The sequence below is a fragment of the Colobus angolensis genome, unplaced genomic scaffold (genome assembly GCF_000951035.1).
Source record: "Colobus angolensis palliatus isolate OR3802 unplaced genomic scaffold, Cang.pa_1.0 Scaffold439, whole genome shotgun sequence".
Lineage (NCBI taxonomy): Eukaryota > Metazoa > Chordata > Mammalia > Primates > Cercopithecidae > Colobus > Colobus angolensis.
Genome location: NW_012117810.1, coordinates 9,196 through 20,061, shown reverse-complemented (window position 1 = coordinate 20,061; position 10,866 = coordinate 9,196). Strand labels below are relative to the sequence as shown.

The following is a 10,866-nucleotide window of genomic DNA, read 5'->3' as shown; positions in this document are numbered from 1 at the left end:
TAACATACAGTAGACCTCTCCTTATTCATGGTTTTGTTTTCCACAGTTTTAGTTACCCATGGTCAATGGCAGTCTGAAAATATTAAATGGGCAATTCCAGAAATAAATTGTCTATAAGTTTTCAATTGTGCACCGTCCTAAGTAGTATGATGAAATTTCATGCCAGCCTACTTCATTTGAATGAGGATGCAGATCACCCCTTAATCCAGCGTATCTACACTGTATATACTACCCAACCATTAGTCACTTGGTAGCTGGCTCAGTTATCAGATCAGCTGTCCTGGTCTCGCAGTGCTTGTGTTCAAGTAACCCTTATTTTACTTAGTAACGGCACCAAGCACAGAAGTAGTGATGCCTGTAATTCAAATATGCCAAAGAGAAGCCATAAAGTGCTTCCTTTAAATTAAAAGGTGTAAGTTTTTGACTTAGTAAGGAAAGAAAAAAAAAATATGCTGATGTTGCTATGATCTACAATAAAAAGGAATTATGTTCCCATAAAATTGTGATGGGAAAAAGGTAATTGTACAAATTCTACAGTCACACTTCAAATTGCAAAAGTTATGATCAGAGTGTGTGGTAAGTGCTTAGTTAAGATCTTAAAAAGCCATCAAATTTGTGGGTGGAGGACATGAGCAGAAAGGGGCTCCAATTGGCAGCAATCAGGTTCAACACTATTTGTGGTTTTGGGCATCCACCGAGGGTCATCTGCTACTTTGTGTTCATTGACCTACATCTCCTCATTTCCTCCCACCACCACCTGCTTCCTGCCCCTGGTAATCAGTGTTTTATTCTCTATTTCTGTGTACTCAACTCTTTTAAGATTCCACATATAAGTGAGACTATGCAATCAATATCTGAGAAAACCTGTGTCCTGAGGAGCTTATTGGAAGTGTGCATTGTCTTTAGGCCCATTGGAGAATATGTGTCAGAAGCATCAATTAAAGCTTCGTTTTAGAAGTGTGCACATGTTGATTTTTTAATTTGAAACCAACACTGGGACTAGGGATAATCTTTCCCTGGAAGACGGGTTTCATATGTCAAGTAACAATGGTACTAATGCAGAGTGGAAGTACAAACCATGCCATAGCACTGAACGAGCATAGTCACAGCATAGTATGGAAATGTGAGACTCTGCTATGTGGACACTGTGGACACTGCCATGTCCGTTTCTGTACTTTTGAAACAGAAAGGAAATATGAAATATTGGATACGATATGTGGGAAAGAACGTAACTTGAAAACCTGGTTAATTTCTAGACCTTTCAAATAATCTCAATTGCTCCACTTTTCAGGGAAAAGACTGTATAAAGTAAATTTTTCCCTCAAATATGACATTTGAAGAATTCCAAAATTTTCATTTTGTCTGGCGATTTTCTTAACTAAGTTTAAATTTACAGTCATCTTCTTGCAAATGTTGCCAGAAACAAAACGGAGTCACTAAGGTGAAAAAAAAACAAACTGGCAGAGCTAGGGAAGACTATGCAGAGAGGGTTCTCACACTTGTATACCTAATAAGAACAACCACCATGAAAGACTTTGCAGAAACCACAACCTTGAAAAGGCCATCACAACCTTACACGAAAAATGCCTCAAAGACACCTGCCTTGCCAGCAACTGTCTGTTTAACTTCTGACTGGTGTCACCCTTGTTATTGATATTTGTAAGCAAGGATAATTATTTCAAAACAAATATGTAATCTCTTCATTTTTTTTCTTTAAAAATTTTGCCTTCCTTTACCTCCCTGAATATGCTCATAGTTTACTATGGCATATATATTTCCACTACAATGCTCTATTCCCAAATAAATATATTTTTCTTTTAGAGAGCCTCTTTTTCTGTTTGTTATTTAGGTAGGCCTTCTGCACACATTTGGCAAAAACTTACACGCTGTTGAAACTGAAACCAAGACCTCTTCCTCTATCTTCCGTCTCTCAGGCACAACTCAATTTCTAATGTGGTCTTTGGCAACACTAATATTCCTTTCTGGTAACATAATTTTGACTGGATTACTATTCTCATGTTTTAGGCTTACCTTGTTTAAAAATTTGATGAGTGGCCGAGTGTGGTAGCTCATGCCTGTAATCCCAGCACTTTGGGAGGCCGACGTGGGTGAATCACTAGATCAGGAGATCGAGACCATCCTGGCCAACATGATGAAACCACATCTCTACTAAAAATACAAAAATTAGCCAGGCATGGTGGCAGGCACCATAGTCCCAGCTACTCAGGAGGCTGAGGCAGGAGAATCACTTGAACCTAGGAGGCAGAGGCTGCAGTGAGCCGAGATCATGCCACTGCACTCCAGCCTGGGCAACAGAGCAAGACTCTGTCTCAAAAAAAAAAAAAAGAAAAAAAAAAAAGCTGGATGTGTGGGGGGCTAGTGTTTTGATAGTCCCTTGTGCCCTACCAACTCTTTTGGATTATTTTTTTAAATGAGGAACATTTCAAATTTAGTTTGTATCAATTCAACTTTGGGATTCTTGGAGGAACTCACTCATTTTAATGGAAAATAGCTCAGGTTGTCTACCAGCTTTTCCTGAACTCTGTTTTGGGTGTTCTACCCAAAATAAAAAGCTTATAAACACAAAAACAATAAGGTGTTCATGTCTGTGACGGCCAATGTTAAGTCTCTGCTATTGTCTATGGCTGTTATCCAAAAAGTAGATTCAATTCTGTCATGTATTGGAGTCTGGGAATATTGTTAAGAGATACATACATTGAAATTTAGAGAGCTGTTCTGTATTTATCAATTAGGCAGTGATAATCTTGGATGAAGGCTAGTCTTATTAATGTTGTGAACCAGTTGTTCCCAGGAATAGAGAACACTACACTATTCACTTTGCATTTTCTTATCCACGTAATAGAATTAGTTAGTGGTAACCCTCTACACTTGGAATTATTTGCCGCTACATTTCTGCATGACACATAGATCTATGCAAATACGTGACTTTTTCCCAAATGGAGAAAATCCAAAAATTCTTAAAATTTTTCATGGGCATACAAGAAGATAGGAAGTGACATTTTAAAACAAGTATCTCTGAACTTTTTGTATAAAAAATAGCGGCCTCTTTGCTCTATTGTTAATACTTCATGTGGTGTTATGAAGGCCCAAATGTAGACAGCAGTTATGAGATATTACAAGAGAAGAAGATAGCTCTGCTGCTTATAGAACCTTATCCAAAAAGTTATCTTTGACTTAGGCTGGAGGTACACATAGCATAGCTCCTAGAGTTCTGTTTATCTCATAAATATTTGTTACTCAAAATTCCATAGGCCAAGAGCTCCTGAAGAGAAGGTCATATGCTAGAAGCAATTGTCATTTTTTCCCTCAAATTTTGCTATAGTATAATTTTGTTTGAATTATAAACTTCAGTCTTTATTATATTTGATTCTGGCATTTTGGTTTGTAGTGCTATAGTACCGGCAATGTTTTAAATGCTTTGCCTTTATGTAAGTGAATATCGGCACACACACATGCACACACACACACAGACATAGACACACACACACGCACAGCCAGTTTAGAATGTGGAGTAAGGAACACCAGACAAAGAGGGCAATATAAGAAAGAGAAGACATTGAAAACATTGGGAAGGGGCAGTAACAGAGTGCCAGAGAAGATAAGGCAGTTAGGAGGGGGAAAGACTAAGTGAGGTGGATAAACCAAAAGCATCCTTCTAGGTTAAAGCAGACTGAAAGCTTAGCAATTGTTTAATATCATCATCCTATCCTATAGATGTGGGAATAAAGACTAAGGAAGGTGAAATGAAAATGCAAAATCATACGGGGGCTTTTCCAAGGAGGAATGAAGGAAGCTGAGGATGGGGAGAGCAGCTGGGAGTCAGGGGGTAAGAGAAAGTCTAAAAGTCAGGGCTTGAGGGAAATAAAAGGTGAGGTAAGAGGCTCAGGGCTGTGGGAGGCACATTTTTCTCTGAAAAGCAATTTGGATGAGGAAGAGATTTGTCAGTTGGAAAAGAGAAGAAGTCACTGCAGGGTACTGAGGAAAAGGTTTGCTGAAATTGGAGATCAAATATCAGCTCTGCCAGTAAGAAGTTGCATCTCCCGGTGAAATGCTGCTGCTGCCATTTCAACTGTTAGCTGTTCTCTTTCCCGGTGGTGACAGTGAACAAGGTAAGAGTCACTCTGGAAGCTCCCAATACTGATGGAGGGTTTGGATTTTAAAAAGTATGCAGTGCTTTCCTAGGTGCAATTGGACACTAAGGGTCTGGGTCTTTCTGTCTCCGGCCCTCTTCAACCATTCTGGTGTTTGGGACTAGAGCGTGAAGCCCTAAGGCAGTCAAATGTGTCAGACTTTCTGTGTTCTTTAGACTGTAGGTTCTTGTTTCCTAAATCATTTTCATTCCCATTCTTCTTAATTGTCTACTGCTCTCTTTATCGTCACCATCTGGCTTTTCCACTCTTCACAGCCTTCCAGGGGCCGACCTCCTTTCATGTCATCCAGACCTCGTCCTTTACCAACAGTACCTGGGCACAAACTCAAGGCTCAGGCTGGTTGGATGATTTGCAGATTCACGGCTGGGATAGTGACTCAGGTACTGCCATACTCTTGAAGCCTTGGTCTAAAGGTAACTTTAGTGATAAGGAGTTTGCTGAGTTAGAGGAGATATTCCGAGTCTACATCTTTGGATTCCCTCAAGAAGTACAAGACTTTGCCGGTGATTTCCAGATGAAATGTGAGTCCAGTCCACTGAACTGGGAAGATTCTCAAGGACTCCCTTTTCTCTCTTTTTTGCAAGGTGTTGCTCTCTCTGATCCTTCTCCCTTCCTTTCTATTTTACCCAACTGCATGCACACGCTTTTCTAGCGTAGTCTCTCACTCCAGCTTCACACCTTCACACCTCATATTTTAGATTCTTGCTGCCTCTGCACTCTTCTCTTACTCTCAGACTAAGGCCTCTACTTTGTAACCAGCTGCTGTTTTGTCCTGTGTGAAACTTCTCCTCAAGGGCCCTTACTTCTCCTACCCCATGCCTGAGTGATCTAACGTGTGGCTTTCTCCCTTAATCCATCTTTTCAATCATCTCCTCCCTGCACCCTCCTGCTGAGAACCTCCAGCTCACTCTTGTTTCTGAAAATGTCTAAATGTTATCATTAGTTTTTAGCTCATCATCATCTTACACCCGAGAACTTTATCCCCACCAAAATCTAAAATCCTAAGTTCTTTTCTCATGCCTTTTTTTATTTGTGTTTAATAACCACAAATACTTGCTCTCTGTTTTCCTTCTACATAGACCCCTTTGAGATCCAGGGCATAGCAGGCTGTGAGCTACATTCTGGAGGTGCCATAGTAAGCTTCCTGAGGGGAGCTCTAGGAGGACTGGATTTCCTGAGTGTCAAGAATGCTTCATGTGTGCCTTCTCCAGAAGGTGGCAGCAGGGCACAGAAGTTCTGTGCACTAATCATGCAATATCAAGGTATCATGGAAATTATGAGAATTCTCCTCTATGAAACCTGCCCCCGATATCTCTTGGGCGTCCTCAATGCAGGAAAAGCAGATCTGCAAAGACAAGGTTAGTCCTGCTGTTATTTCACTTCCCACCACCTCCTGTAAGATCAAGAGTAGGAAGATACCCAAGGATAGGAGCTTAATTAACAAGTTATTTGGTTCCCAAAGGAGTGAATGGGGTCACTGTCCAAGCTTGTAGGTTTCTGAGTTCATAACCTCTGAACTTGAGTTATAACATGACACTTTTTCTTCCCCTTCCTGCCTTAGTGAAGCCTGAGGCCTGGCTGTCCAGTGGCCCCAGTCCTGGACCTGGCCGTCTGCAGCTGGTGTGCCATGTCTCAGGATTCTACCCAAAGCCTGTGTGGGTGATGTGGATGCAGGATGAGCAGGAGCAGCAGGGCACTCAGCTAGGGGACATCCTGCCCAATGCTAACTGGACATGGTATCTCCGAGCAACCCTGGATGTGGCAGCTGAGGAGGCAGCTGGCCTGTCCTGTCGGGTGAAGCACAGCAGTTTAGAGGGCCAGGACATCGTCCTCTACTGGAGTAAGAAATAGCAGGGCCCCAGGCTGGAAATGCCAGGAAGTGATCTTCAGGCATAGAGGGAGGCACTGGGAAAGGATAGAGCTTGAGAAATGAAAGAGGCAGAGAGAAATTGATTGATTGATTTCTAGGACCCCAATCCCAACGGGAGTAAAAATAGATAATCCAACTTATCAAAAAGGTAGGAATTAAGGACCTGTAAACTGGGTAGAGGAGATCAAAGGATGGATATGTAGTGGGCAGAAATATAAGAGAGGAAGTTGGAGATGACCGTACATTGGAAGTAGTTGGGCAAAGGAAGGCCAAGGAATTCTGTGTATAGGATCTGAAGTGACATCCTTTTGTCCTCTCTCATTTGCCAGGAAACCCCATCTCCACTGGCTCGATTGTTTTGGCAATAATGGTGCCTTCCTTGCTCCTTTTGCTATGCCTTGCATTATGGTATATGAGGCGCCGGTGAGTTGTGGGTGTCTTTTTTTTTGCGTGTTTTTTTTTTAATATGTCTCTTCTGTTCACCCTTCCACTCTTTTTTACCATTTTATCTATTTAAAAATTGTTTATCCTCAATCCTTTCACCATATCCTTTCCCCAAACTCCCATCCCTTTTATGTGGACTTAAAAAAAATAATTCTGTTAAAACACATATAACATAAGGTTTACCATCTGTACCATTTTTAAGTGTACAGTTCAGTGGTTTAAGTGTATTCACATTGTTGCACAAGCCATATTCAAAACTCTCCTGTCTTGCAAGACTGAAACTCTATTCCTATCATACTGCAAGTTCCCATTTCCCCTCTTCTCCAGGCCCTGGTTAGGACAGTTCTACTTTCTGTCTCTATGAATTCAACTATTCTAGGTAATATAAGTGGAATTATAAAGTGTTTGTCTTTTTGTAACTTATTTCATTTAGCATAATATCCTCGTTGTAGCATGTGACAGGGTTTCCTTCCTTTTTTGAAACTGAACAATATTCCACCATATGTGTATAACACATTTTGTTCATCCATTCATCTATCTATGGACACTTGGATTGCTTTCACTTTTAACTTTCATGAATAATATTACTATGAACATGGGTGTACAAACATCTCTTATGTGGAGCTCTTTTGTTCTTCTGTTTTTAACAGGTCATATCAGAATATCCCATGAGCCCTCATCACGTCTGCTCCCCCATTCGCAATAAGTACCAAGAAGCCCAGGTTATCCACCCAAAAGTCAATCTTACCATATTTCAAATGATTATCAAATTTGATGAAATCAGAGTGTTCATGTATTTTAAAATAAATTAAATTTAAACATCAGCAAAAAAGTACTTAAAACTATAAATTTATTATGAGACTGTATATGATTCACCCAGATTTTACACACGTTAAAATGTTAGAAAGAATGTGTCTCAGAATAAATGCAATATAATACATATGACTTAATGGTGACTCCCTTTGGCTTCCTATTTTAAAACTTTTCTTTTTCTGCTTCTGGTTAAATATCATCTGTCAAAGTGAACCAAATATAATTATATCAGGATCACCGTATTTGCAGAGACGCCGAGCCTTTTTGATGTAATTTCTTCTCTGTCTCTGCCTGGATGACTTTCTAGCCCTGAAGGCTCAGCTGAGATGTTTCTTCCTCAGGAAGCCTTTTCTAGTGCTGTAATAAAAGGAACTATGCAGAGATCCACTTTACACTGTACCCACAGCGTTGGAGTTATTTTTGTTTTTCCTCGCCTTCTCTTTGTAAGTTCCTTGAGGACAGTGTTCCCTATTTGTAGAACTCTGGAAAGATCTCTCAGCTGCAAATTCATTTTCTCAGTAAAAACAATCTGAGTTGCTGTAACTGCCAAGTTAAGTGTTTTCTTTCAGAGTCATCTACTTTCTTTCTTTTTTTCTCTTTAGTTGATATTGTAGATCCTCCTCTTCTTACTAAAATTGTTTCCACTTAGCCAAAAAATATTATGCTTTCTTTATTTCTGTTCCAAACTCCTTTGGAGAAAACTGCCTTTGGCTTACTACAGCTATAGTCTAGCTTTAAAGGGTCATAGTGAGAGGTGAAGCCAGCTAGACTTCCTGGGTTGAGTGGGGACTTGGAGAACTTTCCTGTAGCTAGCAAGACTTTTGTTAAATGCACCAATCAGCACTCTGTAAAAAACGCACCAATCAGTGCTCTGTAGCTAGCAAGAGGTTTGTAAAATGCACCAATCAGCACTCTGTAAAATGGGCCAATCAGCGCTCTGTAAAATGGACCAATCAGTGCTCTGTAAAATGGACCAATCAGCAAGATTCTAAAAGTAACCAATTGCAGGGAGGATTGAGAAAAGGGCATTCTGATAGGACAGAAACAGGACATAGGCGGGGACAAATAAGGAAATAAAAGTTGGCCACCCCAGCCAGCAAGACAACCCAATTTGGTCCCCTCCCAGGCTGTGGAAGTGTTGTTCTTTTGCTCTTCACAATAAATCTTGCTACTGCTCACTCTTTGGGTTTCTGCCATCTTTAAGAACTATAACACTCACTACAAAGGTCCGAAGGTCCCTGGCTCCATTCTTGAAGTCAGTGAGACCACGAACCCACCAGAAGGAACCAACTCCAGACACAAAAGAAATGGGATTCTACTCATTTTTCCAGTGAGAATGAGTGAGAGAGGCAAAGTGAGTGAGGAGTAATAGTTTAGGTAGACTACAATATATTCAAGGAAAAAAGAGCACTGTTTCTTCCCACAGAGTCTTTGATATCTGTGTTGTATCAATTTAGTTGTACCTTTGATTTGCATTTACCTTTATTCATTTTTTGTTTATTCCATAGTTTTCTAAAACAACCCATTTTAAAACATCTAAATTCATTTTTATTAAAACAATGAAGACCAGGGGCAATTTGAGTATGTATTTTCTGTAGAACTTAGGAAGATAGGTCAGGGCAAACAGAAGTTTTGGAGAAGCCCGGAATACTAGAAGCAATTTTCCCGCCTAGAAATTTTAGGACAATGTGGCATTTGGAACTTGAGAAGTGTAGGAAATGGGTGAAAACATAGCTTTCTCCTCTACTAAAACAGCTGGTTGCTTCTCCAGAAAGCATTCAACTTGACCCCATCTTGTAGTATAGCCATGCTTTTTTTGTATGCTTGACTGCACCTTAAGTACAGTCTTGGGCCCTGGTTAGTCTGTGGTTCTTGAAATATAAACTATGAACTATCTGCAGCAATAGCACTTGGCACCTTGTTAGAAAAAGCAATATTTAGCCTTCCTACCCCCCTGACCTGCTGAATCAGAAAATCTGAGGATGAGAGCCAGTGATCTGTTTTAAAGATGTCCAGTGATTCTGATGCACATTCAAGTTTAAGAACCCTTGGTCTAATCGTTTCTCTTACTGTTGACTGTTGACTATTTTGGCCACTATTGACCACTATTCCACTATTGACATTTTGGCCCATTTAATTCTTTGCTGTGGAAGGCTCTTCTTTGCACTGCAGGATGTTTAGCAGCATCTGCTCACTGGATGCCAATAGTATCTTGTCAGCTGTGACAACCAAACATATCTTTAGACATTGCCAAATATCTCCTGGGGGCAAAATTGACACCAGTTGAGAACCAAGATCTAAGATAATACTCAGAATGGTATGCACCTGCTTAACCAGAATAATTGGTTCATAGTTTATATGTGACCCAATTGGCCAAATCCAACTGAGGCCTTGGGTTAATGTTTGTTGGTTGAGGAAAGAGGAATTCTGTCTGGATGGTGTAATGTGTGCAAAGCCTAAAATTGCTGTAGAATTTTATTCCACAGAAAAACCTGGCCTAGAATTGAAGCTCACAAACAAAAAAGATAAAAGAGCAAATGAGATAACAGGGCCAAAGCACAGATCAAATTGTATCTGGAAACTAAACTACCTCTGGACAATTTAGTATATGAACCTAGTAAGTCTCATTCTTTTCCTTTTAAGCCAATAGAGATTGAATTTTTAGTTGGGTTGAAAATGCTGACATTACTGTGATCTCTGATGTCTTAAACCAGCTTTTTTATATTTTTCTTATTTTTTTTTTTTTTTTTTTTCTTTTTTTTTTTTTCTTTCCAAATTACCAGCCCTCAACAGTGGTGTGTTGTTGTTGTTGTATTGTGTGTGGGTGGGGGGATTGTTGTTGTTTTTTTTTGTTTGGACATAAGATTTTCCTCTAAGGGTCCTTACCTTGGTAAATCTTAATTTACTCGTGATTTTAACTATGACCTCTGAATGAACGACTTTCGGAAGTAGATCTTCTGCCTCAAATTATAAGGCCTTCTTGACTGTTTTTATTTGTGAGAGAGTGTGTGCATGTGTATGTGTTTGTGCTATTTTAGCCAAAATATTAAAATACAGTCATTCCCCCTTATCGACAGTGGACGTGTTCCAATACCCCCAGTGATGCCAAAAGCCTGCAGATAGTGCCAAACCTAATTGCCATCCGTTGGAACACATTTCTGTTTGTGTTTTCCACCCACAAATGTAATGCCTTGATTATCTTAACTAAGCGCTTATCATGCATGCACTCTGTCATAGCTTTTGCAGTGTGAGGTGTAACAGCAAAATTACCACAGATTTCTTTTTTCTTCTTCACAATTTCATGGATAGAAAATTCATTCTTACTGAAGATTTTAGCAACCTCAGCATACAATTTTTTTCTTTGCTTATTTTTCACCTTTTCACTGGAAGGAAGCACTTTACAGCTTCTCTTTCATGTATCAAAATTGCTAGCATCACTACTTCTGTACTTTGGAGCCATTAATAAGTAAAATAAGAGTTACTTGAACTGGGCTTGTAGTAACTCTACAAGCACTGTGATACTACAGCAGTCAATCTGATAACCAAACCAGCTACTAAGTGACTTAA

The 10,866-nt window shown here is 39.8% G+C and overlaps 1 protein-coding gene across 1 annotated transcript; it reads left to right on the top strand.

Moving 5' to 3' along the window:
• Positions 1-3,466: 3,466 nt before the first annotated feature.
• Positions 3,467-7,428, top strand: CD1B (CD1b molecule). Its single transcript, XM_011957139.1, has 6 exons — positions 3,467-4,130; positions 4,427-4,693; positions 5,252-5,530; positions 5,734-6,012; positions 6,372-6,465; positions 7,137-7,428. The coding sequence occupies exons 1-6, from the start codon at positions 4,070-4,072 to the stop codon at positions 7,156-7,158; spliced, it is 1,002 nt and encodes a 333-aa protein (XP_011812529.1). The 5' UTR covers positions 3,467-4,069; the 3' UTR covers positions 7,159-7,428.
• Positions 7,429-10,866: the final 3,438 nt, after the last annotated feature.